Consider the following 17,112-nt stretch of genomic DNA (forward strand, 5'->3'; position numbering starts at 1 on the left):
TCCGCGGTGTGGAAGTCCGCCGCCTCTGCTGGACCGCGCCGCGCTCCGTAGTTTTGCCGACAAAGGTTGGCCCGAAGCGGCTCTTCGGCGGAGCGCTCGGGGCCGCAGCCCTCGGCCCCCTACGGCGGCAGCTGGGGGCGGGGCCTCGGCGGAGGCCGGCGCCCGCCTCTCCCGCGCTCTCCTCCTGCGTGACGTGCTGCCCTGCCCCTCTCGCGCCCGCGCGGCGCCGCGGTCCCTCGGCTTGGTTACCGCGTCCTGGCGCTGGCCCCGGCCCCGGAAGTAGGGTCGCCCCGCACGTTTCTGCTCCTGGGCGGCGACGGTCGCCACGGTGGCGGCCACTGCATCTCGTTCCGCCTCCGCGGCCCTGGGCGTGGTATCAGCGGGCCCTGGGACTATGACGGGCCAGGGCCAGTCGGCGGCGTCAGGGTCGTCGGCGTGGAGCTCGATATTCCGCCATGTCCGGTACGAGAACCTGGTGGCGGGCGTGAGCGGCGGGGTGCTGTCCAACCTCGCGCTGCACCCGCTCGACCTCGTGAAGATCCGCTTCGCCGGTAAGAGCCCGCTCCGACCCTGCGCCCCTTCTCCTTGCTGGTGCCGCGAACCGGGTCATCAAGACGCCAGAGGAGGCCTGCTGTCCGCTCGTCCCGCATACTAGGAGGCGAGCGTTGAGGAGAATGCTGCTTATCCGGCCTCACCTGGCACTAGATTCGAGGAAGGGGGAGCCTGGGAAGGGGATCTGGCCGCCCTCGCCCCGGTTCCCCAAGCCTAAGAGATAGAGAAGAGGGATAGAAAAGGCTGAGAAAAGTTCGTATTGGCGTGGGATGCGGGGCTCAACGCTGGATTTGTAAAGGGAGAAGGGCATTGGCACCTTTCAGGGGTTAGCCGTCGCACGTGCTAATCATTCACCCCTGGAGGTACTTTGAGACTTACGGTAGCCACGTGTTTGGCAGCAGAGCTGAGGAAAAGTGCTTGGGGTAGGGGTAGGGCGTAATCCTCAGCGGGTGGTCGGGAACAGGTGTGCGGTAGGATTCAGAGTGTGATACAGGGTCCTATGAAGGAATAGGGAGCTAGAATCCAAATACTATTTTTTGGAATTTACGTTTATTAAGTATAGTGAGTTAAGTGAAATTTACAAAGCACTTTATTTTTTTTAAATATATATATTTTTAAAGATTTTATTTATTTATTTCTGAGAATACACAGAGAGGAGAGAGAGAGAGGCAGAGACACAGGCAGAGGGAGAAGCAGGCGCCATGCAAGGAGCCTGACGTGGGACTCGATCCAGGGTCTCCAGGATCAGGCCCTGGGCCGAAGGCGGCGCTAAACCGCTTGAGCCACCCGGGCTGCCCTACAAAGCACTTTAGAAGACGAATTCAACAGTAAATTCTGGAAAAGATAGTTTCAAAGAAGGTCTTGATAACTTTGCTGGGAAACTATTTTCTGGCATTCAGTTTTCCTTTTTTTATATATATAAAGATTTTATTTATTGGCGGAGAGAGCACAAGCAGGGGGAACAGCAGGAAGGGGTGGGGGGAGAAGCAGGCTTCTTGGGTGCTGGGCTCCTCTGGGATTATGACTCCACGGGAAGGCAGGGGCTTGACCAGCGGAGCCATCCAGGCACCCCTGACATTTGGTTTTCTTGCTACCACGAGTTCTGCCTTGAGAGTTAGATCTGCAGAAGTGGTTCATCTTCAAGAGTAGTTTTGATTCTACATACCTAATATATATCGTTCTTCTAATATTTGTAGCCTGCTTGTATAGGATACAGAAGCTCCTAAACAAAGTTCTGTCCTCGAGGGACTTATGGTCTAATTGTAGGCTTGAATATTAGTCACGTAAAATCTAGACAACATAAAATCAAGGGCAAAATGGAATAAATCCAAATATCAAAATATGAGTAGAGATAGACTATCAAGAAAATTCTAGGTTGCTGATGGCTGTATGTATGTTTATCTGTAAGGTTCCATTAGATCTTGAGGTTCCCCAAAGAAGGACTGATATTTTGACAGCTGGAAGGAAGACAAGAAGCTATTTTATGGAAGAAAATCAGTGAAAACTATGTAGTATATACCTAGAAGAAAACCTAAAAAGGCATATAGTTTCCATGGAGTTTGTGACACATGCACAAATAAAAAGTATGACAAGTAACATTGAACATTTACTAAGAGCAAGGCAATGAACTAAGAGTTTTACATGCATTATCTATCTCATTTACTACTCTGAACAACCCTGTGAATTTGTTATCTCCATCATACAAATGACAATAATAGAAGTTGACCAACTTGCTCTTGTTGCAATTTATAACAGCACAGATGTGGGATTTGAACCCAGGCAGTCTAATTCTGGAACCCTTTGGCTCTTAACCACTCATCATTCTAGGAATCCCTAGTATACAGTGGTTTGAACATGAAGAAAGGAATTTTGGATTTGGCTGCAGACACAGGCCTGTATGACTTGGTGCCTCTAATATTTTGTTTAGGAGAAGAGGTGATCATTGAGATGATCATTGAGAAATAGTATTGGTTTGGTGACTTTAAGACAGTGCTGTGAAGCAGATTGTGCCTGAAGAAATTTTTGGTTCCTGAGAAGGTTGGTAATCTTGATGAAATGGGGGAGAGTCTTAGGAGACCAATGCAGCCAAAGTAATAGGTAAGATGTTTGAGACAGGATAGGAAGACAAAATTAAAAGATCTAGGAATCAAAGCAGGACTTAGTAATAAGAAAGTGTGGCTGTGAAATGGTGATAGAGGAAAATTTAGGAAGATAAATAACTGAAATCAAAATAGTTGGCCATCAGCATTAATGCTGTAGTTTCTATGCCTTCATAAACCTTAGGCCCTAGTGATGAAGTTGTAATTATCTAGCAGCAGGGGTATTATTAGTCATGATTGTACCATTAAACTAAACCTGGAATATTTCAGTGAGTTAGGTGCAAATTGGAACTCAGAAGTGTCCAGAATGGGAGAAAGATTAGAAATCACTTGTGAGAAATGACTGGAAGAACTAGTTTGACTTGAGGTGGATGGAGGGCAGGGACAGATAACTTAAGATATTTGAATAACTGCCATGTGTGAAAGGAAGCTATCTTATTATGGGTTGGTCTAAAGACCAGGTAGAGGCTGGATGGAAATGATAGGGAAGCAGATTGTGGCCTGTCCCAAGTGGTGGTGCTCAGAAATGAAACTGGTGCTATGTGGAAGTGGTTCAGGGCTGGATGACACAAGTTAGAAGATATTCCTGCATTGAATGGAAAGGTTGGTCAGATGAGGTGATTGTTGAGGACCCTTCTAACTTTAAGATACAATTTTAAATCCTCCAAGAATGGTGAGAGAGAGAGGCACCTGGCTGGCTCAGTTGGAGGAGCAGGTGACTCTTGATCTTGGGGCCATAAGACTGATGAGAGAGAGACCCTCAACAAAGAATGAGGTGTAAACAGTAATTTTCTAAAATAATCTGGAAGCCTCATAATCTGTAAATTGAAGAACCAAAATGTAGACTCAAGTAACAAGAATAGCACATAGTCCAGTTTTGTGTATGTAGTGTAGTATTGCAAGACTCTGTAGTTTAAATAAACTAATACTTATTGAGTGCTTGCTGTGTGCCATACATGATTTTAAGGACTGGGTATGTATTAATTCATTTAACCCTTTGTAATTTTTAGAGTTAGGTTCTGTTTTTTTTTTCACATTTTGTGGATGAGATAACTCAGCCACAGAGTAATCAAGTAACTGACTCAGGGTCACATAATTAAGTGTTGGAGTGAAGGGGGGTTGCAAAGGAAATTTAATAGCCAGAGAAGAAAGGGGAAAATGAAGAGAGTATGGTGTAAAATTAGCCCAAAGAAGAGTGTTTAGGGGCGCCTGGGTGCCTCAGTCAGGTAAGCGTCTGCCTTCAGCTCAGGCCATGATCCAGTCTGGGGTCCTGGGATCCAGCCCGGGGTCCTGGGATCCAGCCCCACATTGGGCTGCCTGCTCAGTGGGGAACCTGCTTCTCCCTCTCCCTCTGCTGCCCCACCCCCACGCTTGTGCACTCTGTGTCAAATAAATAAAAAAAAATTTTTTTAAGAGTGTTTAGGAAGTAGATAGTCTTAGGTGCTGCTAAATGGTTGGTGAGAAAGAGGGGACTCCCAGAGTGCACTGCAAGGTCTTCAGAGCATTTGCAGTAATGGGTGGAGACTCAAATCACATTGCAGTGGATTGGGAGGGAGGGACACACTGCACACCATCACAGGCTTTTGCCCTACATTCTAGCCTAATTTCCTACCATCCCTTCCTCCATCAGCTGTATGCTTTATACCAAATCCCTAATGTTCTCCCAAATGGGGCCCGGCATTGTGACGTTTGCATGTTTTTTATACCAGCTGTTGTACTTGTCTAGAGACAAACCTTTCTTTCCTTTCCCAAAAAGGCAAATTTCTTTCTTTCTTTTTTAAGGATTTTATTCATTCTTGAGAGACACAGAGATAGAGGCAGAGACATAGGCAGAGGGAGAAGCAAGCTCCCTGCAGGGAGCCGGATGCGGGGATTTGATCCTGGGATGCTAGGATCACCAAAGGCAGATGCTCAACCGCTGAGCCACCCAGGTGTCCCACCAAAGACAAATTTCTAATCAATAGTCAAGGCTCTACCCTAGCATCTTCTCTGTCACGTTCCCTGTTACTCTATTGCATCTCCCCATTTCCTTCTATGCAGAACATTTGTTTCTTCTGTAATCCTTTAGCACTTCATTTACCATAGTGCTCATAACTTTGCAACGTGATTGCTGGTGTTTTTTGTCTTGATTATGGCTTCCTCGGGGTCAGGATTTGTGTCCTACTTATGTTTATAGTCTCCCTTTGCCTGGCAATGACAAGGAGTAAATAAATAGTTTTTAAATTTTTTTAATAAAGTGTACAAATGAATATTTTTCAGATTTAAAGATTTCATCTTAACTATATAGTGTAGACAAGATTATAGTATAAGGGAAGTAGAGGGTATAGGATATTGTTGCCTGTTACTGAGATAATACTCTACTTCTATAATTAAGTGACTTGTCAAAACAATTTAAAAAAAATCATTGGTTCATACCCATGAAAAGTAAAGATGGTGTTTCTGTAGTTTTGTTTTTTACCTCGAGAGAAATTGTGTTGTGAGCTTACTATTGAAAGGAAAACCGAAGGGTATTTAGAAAAAATCTATTAGGAGAATAAGAGACTTGAAATTCAAGGGAAGCATCAGAAAGATTATGAAATACAGAGCAAAATATTTCTTGAGAGCCAGTTCCTCTGTTACTTGCTTTTAAACTTGCTATGTTGTATAAACTCCACAATAACCTGTAAGGTAGGTGACATTTATCCCCATTTTAAAATGAGAATGCTAAAGCTCAGAATCTATCTTACAGGTTGTTGACATTTATCCCCATTTTAAAATGAGGATGCTAAAGCTCAGAAAAGTTAAGATCATGTAGCTAATTAGGGAAATTAGATCTCAAACCCAGGTCTTCTGACAAAGCCTCACGTACTTTAATCTCATTTCCTGATTGTTAGGTTAATGATGAAAGACATTGACTTTTCTCCCTTTTCCTGGCAATGGTAAACAGTGATTTTTTGCCAGGCTCCATTAGGTACAGTGAAGTAGTGACAAACGGGGCAATGACCTGGGCATGTGTTTTATATGGCTAGAGGATTATAATTTGTGTACACTTTTCTAGAGGGCAGTTTCAGTGTGTATTATAACCTTTGACCCAGACTAATCCCCATTCTAATAGTTAATTCTAAGAATATAGAAATTTGTATGTTGTACAGAATATTCTTTAGAGACTTTAATAATAGCAAAAAATATGAGAACAACTTATCAACTAGGGGGATGAGATCTATGAAAGGGAAACCATATTTTTAAAAATTGTTTGGAAGTCTACTTACCAAATAAGTCTATAATAAAGAGGAATTTTCACAATATACTTTTGAATGAAGAAAAAAGCAGTATACAACACTATATGTAGTAAAATACCAATAAAAAAAACTAGATTATAAATTTGACATTCTTTCATTCCATTTCCCTGTAAGAAACAAGGTACATTCAAAATAAGATAATTTGGGGCATGAGGAGATGCTTAAAAGGACTGATTACAAAGATAAGTAATTATAGCAAAACCACAAGGAAAATTGCAATATTCTACTGCTAGAAGCAGTTTGGGCTGTTGCCACCTGCAGGGCCAGATGTCAAGGCGTGAAGGTCATTAAGAGAGCGCCACCTTGAGAGGAGCTGGACTGTCAGTAGTAAAAAAGTTCAGCTTGCCTGAGGCATCCCCATAGGAAGGCAGGTGAAAGTAAATACCTGCTTCCACTCTCTTCCATCCCTCTGACCTCTTGCCACACCTCCCCACTAGCCCAACTCAACTAGAAACTAGAAGACAAGGACAGGCTGCTAGGCAGAACACGGTAGAGAGGGATGGACAGTGGATCTGGAAAGGAAACACAATATTCAGCAAATATATATTGAGAGCCTACAGTGTACAAAGCACTAAGAGGAGGGCAGCCCCGGTGGCTCAGTGGTTTAACACCACCTTTGGCCCAGGGCGTGATCATGGAGACCCGGGATCGAGTCCCGCATTGGGCTCCCTGCATGGAGCCTGCTTCTCCCTCTGCCTGTGTCTCTGCCTCTCTCTCTCTCTCTGTCTCTCATGAATAAATAAATACAATCTTAGAAAAAAAGCACTAAGAGGAATAGAAATATTGCAGTAAAGAAGTAGTAGTTTCTGCCTTCCCAGAGTCTTAATATAATTATATGGTGTCTATGTTTATATGTGATTCAGAGCTAGAACATTCCTCTCACCTAATTTTGTGCCTTTACTGCAGTGAGTGACGGATTGGAACTGAGACCAAAATATAAAGGAATTCTGCATTGCTTAACTACCATTTGGAAACTTGATGGACTGCGGGGACTTTACCAAGGAGTGACCCCAAATGTGTGGGGTGCAGGTTTATCCTGGGGACTCTACTTTTTCTTGTGAGTAAATCTGGGAAATTTTACAGTATTATTTTAAAGGAGTTTTTAATTTTAGTGATTTTTACATTTCAGTTGATGAGGCAAGAGGAATCTTTTAATCAGTTTCTATGAATAGGAAGGGTCAGAAAGAGTACTTTCATTCTCTATCAACTATTATCAGAGGCATTTGGTCTGGAAGAAAGTTCTTAATAGGAAGAAAGAGAAAGGATGAGTTGGAGAAATGCTCTTACAGAAGCCACTTCTCTGAGTTGAATTCAGGAAGATGCCTTACTAAAATACTTCTAACTTGTAATGAAGTTGGAAAACCAACAAGGACAGGTCCTGGGGTCCTCGTAAGAACGCACACCATGGGAGCTCCCTCTTGGGAACAATGAAAGCCAGTGCATGGCTAAAAGAGCTTGAGGCACATCCCTTCTTGCCTCTTATTTGACCTGCCCCATCATCTTCCTAGCTTGTTTCCTTCCTTCCTCCCTCACCTGTGAGGTATCCTCACTGTGTGAAATAACTGCTATTGCATGTCCATTGAAGAAGCACAGAAAGCGCCTGTGACAGACTGTGCATGAGTGTGCATGAGCAAAGCACTGCCGTGGAGGAACATATGCTGCTATTTGAAACTGGTATTTGAAACTGAATTCAGTATTTGAAACTGAATTCAGGAATGGGGAGGCTTGTCCTTGTCTTAATAGATGGTGTTTTTAGAAGAACATCAACACCTGCTGTATTTGCCTTTTTCTCTTTTGTGAAAAGATTTCACTTTATCTCCCATATTTTTTTTTAAAGATTTTATTTATTTATTCATTCATGAGAACAGGCAGAGGGAGAAGCAGGCTCCATGCAGGGAGCCTGACGTGGGACTCGACCCTGGGTCTCCAGGATCACGGCCTGGGCTGAAGGCGGCACTAAACCGCTGAGCCACCCGGGCTGCCCTGTCTCCCATAATTTTATGGCAGCATCCAAACCACAGTCTTTTCTCATTTTTGGTGGGAGGCAGGGGGCAGAGGGAGAGGGAGAATCTTAAGCAGGTTCCACATGCAGTGCAGAGCCTGACTTGCAACATGGTGGCTCTGTCTCATGACCTGAGCCAAAACCAAGAATTAGACACTGAGCCACCCAGGCGCCCCCAAACCACAATCTTCAAATATTTTTTAAGTGAATGCAAAACAAATTCAACCTTAATATTGTTAAAAAATGTATTTTTCCTCTTTTTAGTTCTAAGACCCACTTAGATCAGTGAAACTATAGGTATAAAGTTTATTTTATTATGGATTTTGAGTTGTGTAGGTTCTCTAAAGAGAATTTTTAAGAACATCCATATGAATGTAAGGTTTATGTGATGAGACTTTCTTGTAAAATAATAGTATTGGTAAAGTACAGAAGGATTTATGTAGCTGAACTCTTCTTCCAAGAGGAAAATGGAAATTGGAGTTAGAGAAAATAGGTTGGTCCGACTCATCTGCTGAGAAACGTTGAGTAGCTGATTTTCTGCCAAATAAAGCTGAAACGTCAGTCTGCCACTCAAGTGTGGCTCAGTTTTTCCTGTCTTTCCCCACCACCCTTATTATAACCTTTGCTCATGCGCATCTGTTTCCTCACTGAAACTGTACCACCAGTGCCACCTCCCACACAAGCCTTCTGTGATCTCTGCCATAGCTTCTCAATCTCTTATGACACCATCTGTTTTGTCTTTATTAAGCTTACATGTGTGCTGCCCATGGTCCTTGTGAGTCTGCTGGGAAGGACCCACTGAGTGTTTTATCTAGCAGGATTGCCAAACACACTACTGAACATAGTGTTCAGCACTTCTTTGTTAGGGGCCCTCTTTTGTCCTTTTGCCTTGTCTGCCCAATTGCTGCACCACTGCTATAGCCCTCCCCCTCCCTGTTTTCCTGTTGTTTTTATTAACTGATTAAAATATTCTGCATATGTAGCAGTAGCCGTATACATTTGGGGGGAGGGATGGTAAACTCTTACAGTAAACCATTTCCAGCAAATCCATTTTTGAAATTTCCTGAGGTTGCTGTATGCATGGACTTTTACTTTTGGGGTACTGCTATTAAGTCATGCACATTTTAAAACAGACTTTACTGCTTTATGACACCTGTTCAAATATTTATCAAACTGTTTATGTTTAATTCTTTCAGTTACAATGCCATCAAATCATATAAGACAGAAGGAAGAACGGAACGTTTAGAGGCAACAGAATACCTCATCTCCGCTGCTGAAGCTGGTAAGGCAGTATGTGACATCTAAAATAGCAACTTCCAACTTGATTTTCACTTTTTTGTTTTTTGTTTCCTAACCCCCCCCCCCCCCCCCCATTGAACAGTAGCGTTTTTGGCAATAAGTATGCTTATGTAACCAGTTACCACATGGAACTTCTTAGAAAGCAACTATTATTATTGGTTACTCTGGACAGGTTTCAAGAATTTTAATTATCACGAAGTAAAATTTAGAAAAGTTATGAATTCCTGCTAGTTGAAGATGATTTGGTATGGATTTCTTGAATTCTTAAATTAAAATGTAATTTTAGTTTTCACATTAGCTTAGTAGCCTTGTTTAATTGTCTCATGTATGTATAATATTCCAAAGAGAAAAGCAGAGCAGGACCCATAAATATTTATAACTCTTACTTTGACACTTTGTTTACTGATAATTTTTGTCTTTAAAGAACCTGATCATTTTTGAATACCTAGCTGCTAGCACAGAGCTGAATTACGGTAGGACTTAATAAATGTTTGTTGAATAAAGGACTACTTAGGAAATTCAGCAAATGAGAAACTTAACCAGATTAAATTTTTTATATCTAAAATTATTATTTTCAAAAAATAAAATTATTTTCTGTAAAGAATATAAAATATTATTATGTAGTTTTTTAATTTTTGAGATGTGTTGACTACTTTGAATGGATTTGAGAATTGTGGTAAAGTTGGGGGTAGATACATACATGCACAGGCAGAAATAATTGAGGTGTTGGATTCCTGATCCTTTTCCCCTGATTTTCAACCCCTCTGGGCTATACTCTTTCCTACTCCTGAATATTTATGTCTCCTAATCAGAGTCAGCTTCCTAGGATTTCCATCTGTTCTCTATACCAAGCCTTATTGTTTAGGAGCCAGTACATCCTTGCTGTCCTCATGCCTCAAGGGAAATGTTTCACATGTCCATCCTCCTTTTAATTTACCTGCCACTTTTTATGTCCACCAAAGACTGTGGCTACTTTTTAAACTAAGACTTCCTCAGAGACTATATCTCACTGTTGTAGGTACAGCCGCTGAGCAACCCCATAGTTTATATTAATGGACTGTTCTTAATCTGGATTGTCATAAGTGACAAAGTACCTATATGCTGAGTAATCTTATTTAAATTTGATTTTAGGAGCCATGACCCTCTGCATTACAAACCCATTATGGGTAACAAAAACTCGCCTTATGTTACAGTATAATGGTGTTGTTAACTCCTCACAACGACAATATAAAGGAATGTTTGATACACTTCTGAAAATATATAAGTATGAAGGTGTGCGTGGATTGTATAAGGTAATGAATTATCAATATATTTTGAATAACCATTGTAACTTCCCTTGGCTCTATTGTCTGAATTCTGAATGACCTGTAGTTGGTCCTAAAAAACCAGACTCAGGCAAGAAGCAACTTTATGAAAACTGAAGTCCTGGTTTATAATATGGAAATTGTGCTTTAATCTGTGTATCCTCATTACCTTAAGGTACATCATCATGACACTGGTGGGTGTGAGAAGGCCTAAAATTTTGTAACCGTTTCTCTAAGTCACACATCGAGGTCACCCATTCCTTACTCCCCTCCCTGGAAACTGTGGTCCTTCAGGAACTGGCTTAGTTTTTGTTTTTTGCTTTTTTTTTTTTTAATTCCCCTTTAGGGATTTATTCCTGGACTATTTGGAACATCACATGGTGCCCTTCAATTTATGGCGTATGAATTGTTGAAGTTGAAATACAACCAACATATCAACAGATTACCAGAAGCCCAGTTGGTAAGATGGTTCTTTTAAAAAAAAAAAAAAAAAAAAGATATCATTTACATTTATGGGCATTTAATAGATGGAAATTTTGTCACATTTACTATGGTAATGTTGCTATGATGATGACTGCCACTAATTTAATTTATAGTTAAATATTTTATAGGCAAATGACATATGTTAAGAATAAAACCCCTTATTTGCACATAGCTTATGTTAATTTTTCACTTACAGCTCCACTTAAATGTTTTTCCTCTACAATGTTTACTTCTATAATTTTAAGGAAATCTTGTCTAAAGAAAAATGTTTGTGTTGTCATTTTAGAGCACAATAGAATATATATCTGTTGCAGCACTATCCAAAATATTTGCTGTAGCAGCAACGTACCCATATCAAGTTGTGAGAGCTCGTCTTCAGGATCAACACATGTTTTACAAGGGCGTATTGGATGTAATCACAAAGACATGGAGGTAAGAACATGTGTTATACCAAAATGGCTCTTAAGAGGTACCTGCCATATCTCAAACTGTGCAGTAGCCGTTAGTTGTATAGCAAAGGCCAGAATGCTGTAGTGAAAACATGGCTGGTGGCCCCTGCTTTTCCATTTCTCATTTACTACATATAGAACTACAGACTTAATCTCTGAGGCTTGATTCCTTCATTTGTAAAATTAGAAAATCTAGGCTAACAAGGTTGTCATAAAAATCAAATGAGATTAGGGTGCCTGGGTGGTTCAGGCAGTTAAACATCTGACTCTTGGTTTTTGGCTCAGGTTGTGAGATCAAGCCCTGCATCAGGCGCTACACTGGGCGTGGAGCCTGCTTGCAGTTCTCTCTCTCTCCTCTCCTACCCCCGCCACTTGCTCGTACTCTCTCAAAAAAAACAAAAACAAAAAAAAACCTCTGTTTCAACAAATTAATATTCCAAAATTTAGGTTTCACAAGATAGTTGAATGGGATTGAATATACGAAGTCATAAAAACTCTAGTTTAATATAATTAAACTGCTACTTGCACAATAACTTGCAGTCACTTGTCGCCATGTATGGAAGAGATGCTCCCTCTTCAACTACCTATAACTTACAAACTGTTATAGACATCCTTAATTTCTCTGTAATTCTAAAAGGGTAAAGCAGAATGTTTAGGATGTTTACATTGAGTACAGTAATTATTTATTGTGAATCCAGGTGACAAGTTCCAAGGCCATATTCCCATTTTGGGCATTAAGGAAATAAAATTATTTTTGTGTGTGCTAGATTTAGTATCGTCTGGCATTTATGTAAGCTGTAAGATTTTTAATGCCTACATTAGATCAGTTCATGCTCCTATACGTTTGTACATTTAGAGACATTTGAAAGATAGTTGTCATCACAGCACTCTTCAGTTCTGGAGTGCTCCTGCCCTCTCTTCTCTAGTCAGTCACAAAAGGAATGTGAGCTTCTACAAATGGCTCGTAAACTACATTTCAGCATGTCAAAAACATGGATGCAAATCACAGGGAGGCTTGAATGCTGGTTCCATGCCTTATGCCAATTAAAACTTTTGTATCTTCAGGCTAGCTATGTAGGAAATTAAGCATATATCTATTTTTCCCTCCAAAGGAAAGAAGGCATCGGTGGATTTTACAAAGGAATTGCTCCCAATTTGATTAGAGTGACACCAGCCTGCTGTATCACTTTTGTGGTATATGAGAACGTCTCACATTTTCTACTAGACCTTAGAGAAAAAAAAAAGTAAGCTAAAAGAAGTTAATTCCAATACATCTGCTTAAGCAGCAACTCTTCCTTTGTGTCTGAGATGTAAACATCAGAAGAAGACCGCAGCAACATGGCTCACAATGAAAATTGATCTACAATCATTAGTAGTCCGAGAACTGCTAAGAACTTGCAATGTTTTTCTGCTTTTTGCCTTCCCTGTATGTGTGGGACTTGGCTACCTCTGCCAGAAATGGCTCCCATCAACACAATAGTAAAACTGACATCAAGTGGAGAGTTTCACAAATTTCTGTATTTCACTGTTCAAGTAGGAGCTGATAACAGCATTTGCTAAATGGATTAGCTGAATATGCTGCTTTTTTCTAAACTCATTTGCCTGGATTGGGTTTAGAATCAGTCTCGTGCAAAATAGCCAGTAATGGCATCTGAAAAGAATTTTATCATTGCTGTTTCAAGGGTAAATTAAACTTTAAGGATTTTCTGGGCAAAGTGTTGCTTAAATCCAGACCATTTTTGAATTGGGAAATTTTGGTGAGAAAAAAAACCCTATATATAAATGTGCTTTAGTTTTAATTCAATTGGAATGTGCTCACTAGGGAAACTTGAAAAGTGATATGCTTCTCTTAATTTGAAAAGTAACTGATATTTGTTGTCATTCTGCAATTAATCTTTTCCCCTGGGGGCTCTTCCATAATTTAAAATATAATTGTGGATTCAGTGACTCTTTTTTGACATAGATACTTAGTGTCTCTTAAACTTATAAAATCTGAATTGGGATCCAGCTGTATCAGTCTTGGTTAACATATTTGGCTATAATCACTAACTGGCTATAAATCAGTAATAGATCACTTCATACAAATACTGTAATGATTGGGATCTATTAGTTGAGAAACTGTGGGGAAATGAGTAACTTCCTAAGTCAGCCATCGGATATATGGGTCCAGATCTCAAATAAATGATTAATATACATTGGTTGCTCATATTCAGATGGAATTCTATTAATGGCCGTTATTGATTTTTACTTGAGTCATATAAATACCTATACAAGACTGCCCCAAAAGGACACCAGAATTATATTTTTATTTATCATAAGCCTTTATGAATGCTGTTGCACTTCCACCTGTCTGTTGTAAATAAAAAACATTGTGGTTTTCAAAACCATTTTTAAATGGTTCTTTGAAAATAGGTCTATTTTTTATATTTTGCAAATGGCATTATTTTAAAAATATGAAACGAGTATCTAATTGTATTTAATTTGTGTAACATGCACAGGAATACTTTATAAATTAAATGTGATGTATTTTTTCATACTTCTGGATTTACTATAATTCATATGAAATCCTGATGTTAGTCCCTATATGGAAGACTGGCTACAGCTGCTGTTTCGAGTTTTAGAGGTAGTGCCATTGTTTGAATGCCTCCTGTGTACCCCCAAATTAATAAAACATAATTCCTGTCTTCTAAGAGCATACAAACTTGCAGAATTAAATAAATAAGCATTAAAGAGTAACAGTTCTAGACTAACAGGCAAGAACATTTCTACAAAGCTCTGTAAGAGTCCTGAGAAAAGAGAACTCATTCCACTAAGTCAACAACAAATTCTGATGAGCTCTTGCTCTGTGCCATCACTGAAGATAGAGCAGGAAATAAGCCAGACAACATTCCTGCCCTCAGGGGATTTTCATTTTAGTGGGAGTGACAGAAAACAAATTGTGCATAATACAATCTCAGATATTAAATGCTATAAATAGAACTAAAGCAGAGTTGGAAATAGTGTTACTATCTTAGGATGCTTAGGGTCAGGAAAGATCTCTTTGAAGAGGTAGTATTGTAAACATTTTGAAAGAAGTGAGGAACAAGCTGCAATGAGACATTCTAGGCAGAGAATATGAAGTACAAAGGCCCTGAGGCCAGAATTAATTTAGAGGAGATGGGTAAGGACAGAGTGGCCAGGGAGAGGAGGTTGGAGAAATGGCCCTTTAGTATGGTAGGAAAGAGTGCAGGATTCGCTTCAAATTTCAGCTTTCCTGTTTACTGTCTGGCCTCCAGCCAAATTTTCTCATATGTAAAATGTGTTTTAGATTTATTCCTTTGTGGATGAGGATGCTTGGACAAGTGATTATTGAGGGAGTGCTCTTAGGAGCATCTGTAATGGAGTTAAGAAAATGGGAAGAAGTTTTAGATGTTCACCTGCAGCCTGACCCTACAGGACACTCTGCAGTATGAATTGGACCACAGAGATTGTCCTGCCCTGAGGTGAGTGGCTGGGTTATTATGTTCTCACGTCAAGTGGTCACTGACCACCTGTTGTGGTTGGAAGGAGGGAAGGCTAGGTGGAGGTGACTGCTGTTAGCAGCTGGGTTATGGGTGTACCAGCCTTGTAAAAAGGGATTTGGTGGGTTACCAACAGCATCTGCAAATGAGGATATTAAAAGTATGTAGTTCATAAGACTGTTGATGAGATTAAGTGGATCGATCCATCTAAAGTGCTTAGCACTGTCCCTGGGCCAGATCTTATAGGCCATGGTCAGGGGTTTAGATTGCAGGAGAGATCATTCTAGTGATTGTATGAAGAAGCAGGATACAACAGGGTTACTAGTTAGGAAGCTTCCACAGATATCTAATCAAGAGCTGATGGTAGCATGGACCTGATTGATAGAGCTGGAGATGGTTTATAGCTTGGGGGGAACTAGAAGAGAATTCATGGAAGGGAAACTTGAAGCTTGGCCTTGATGGTTGAGATTTCAAAGGAAACCATGAAAAAAAGCACAGGTGACATGTCTTGAACAATGTGTTGTCCATGTGGTAATGAAGAAATAGAAGAGAAAGCTGAAAGATTGGGACCAGAACATGAGAATGCTGATTCTTACTAAATGTATTTGGGTTTTATTTGATGAGTAAGAGAGAAGTGAGAGTCATTAACAGAACAGAGAGACACGGTTACATCTTGGGGGTGGGTGACAGAAGCAGACCAATCAGATAAGACGAGCAAACTCAAAGGGACGGGGTTATCAACTGTGTAAATATTTCAGTAAGATGAAGATGGATGTCACTGATAAGTTTAAGCAGATTCAAATTCTAGAGGCCAAAGACAGATTGCAAGCAGCTAAGCAGGTGGGGCAAACGACAAGTATTCATTTCAGTCTAGGCTCTTTCTTGGATTTCAGCAGATAAAGGAAAGGCAGAGAGAGAACTTTAGCTTGAAAAAAGTACTGGGATCTGGGAAGGGGTGCAAGTTGGGGAGGCTGTCCGAGGGAAAACCAGAACACGATTGTAAAAACGCTCAAAGGTTAAGATCTAGGCCAAAACAAAACTTGCCGGAGCTTAGCCTCAGAGAACATATGTATGGTATAACGTGAACCAAAATGATGTTGGGTACCATGCCTTGTGAAAAGAAGGTTATTCTGTTTCAGTATGTGCTTTTGTCCCAAGGGAGTTTTAAAAAGCCATGTTGTTTATTTATTTATTTTTTTTTTTACTTTTAGCCATGTTGTTTAAAGGCCATACTAGAAAAGGGTTAGTGACTAAAAAGTGTGAGTCCAGGAGTCCTCAGAGCAAAGTCTCTCTTTTAAATATGGGCAGGTTACTGAACAAAAAAAAACCTCCAGACAGAGTATTATTACCACTTTAATAACAAGGCCTCTTTAGTGATTGTAAAATTACAGAAATAAAATACCTTGAAATGATTTATTTCACCTTTATTCCTTTCTAAACATGTATTATTTAACATGCAGGAGGTATGTGAAATTTTGGGTTACTTTGAGTGAAGTCTTCAATTTCTTTCCAAGTGAGGGAATAAGAAATAGACTCTGGAAGTACTTACTCATAGTGAATACCTGTTACTGGCTGCTTGGCATCTATTTCTCTTCTGAGATTAGTAGCTGGAATTTCTTTTCAGAACCTCCCTCCTTCCTCCAGTCTCACACTTGTGGTTTAGATGGAATTGGCCTCACCTGCCCCAGAAGGGGGCCCTGCTTAACAGAGCCGATCTAAATGTGCCATCTCTGTTAGTAATGAATGTTTGGAATTGACACAGTTGCCTAAGCTGACCCAGTCAGAGTGACTCTTAAAAAGACTTTTTTTTTTTCAGTGTATCCTGATATAGATCCTCTCCTCGCTGTTTCACCAATTAGGATTTGTGTAATTCACAGAGCTCCTCAAAACCAACCTAAATCATGTTATATGAGATTCTGGATCAATTCTGACCCCCAGCTCTATGTACCTCTATAGTTTTCAATTGAGTGAACCAATAACTTTATTTTTTAATCCACTCTCAGTTGGAGCTTTCTGTTACTCGATACAACTGAAAGCTTCCCCGATGACACAGAATCTCTGATACAGGGCACCCTGGGTGGCTCAGCGGTTTAGCGCCGCCTTCAGCCCAGGGCATGATCCTGGGGACCCAGGATCGAGTCCCACA

At 40.5% G+C, this 17,112-nt stretch overlaps 1 protein-coding gene across 1 annotated transcript; it reads left to right on the forward strand.

Moving 5' to 3' along the window:
* The first annotated feature begins 131 nt into the window (after positions 1–131).
* SLC25A32 (solute carrier family 25 member 32) lies at positions 132–16,370 on the forward strand. Its single transcript, XM_041769001.1, has 7 exons — positions 132–551; positions 6,836–6,986; positions 9,128–9,213; positions 10,362–10,522; positions 10,881–10,994; positions 11,304–11,449; positions 12,579–16,370. Exons 1-7 carry the CDS (start codon positions 395–397, stop codon positions 12,712–12,714), a joined length of 951 nt encoding a protein of 316 aa, XP_041624935.1. The 5' UTR covers positions 132–394; the 3' UTR covers positions 12,715–16,370.
* Positions 16,371–17,112: the final 742 nt, after the last annotated feature.

Source organism: Vulpes lagopus, chromosome 9 (genome assembly GCF_018345385.1).
Source record: "Vulpes lagopus strain Blue_001 chromosome 9, ASM1834538v1, whole genome shotgun sequence".
Lineage (NCBI taxonomy): Eukaryota > Metazoa > Chordata > Mammalia > Carnivora > Canidae > Vulpes > Vulpes lagopus.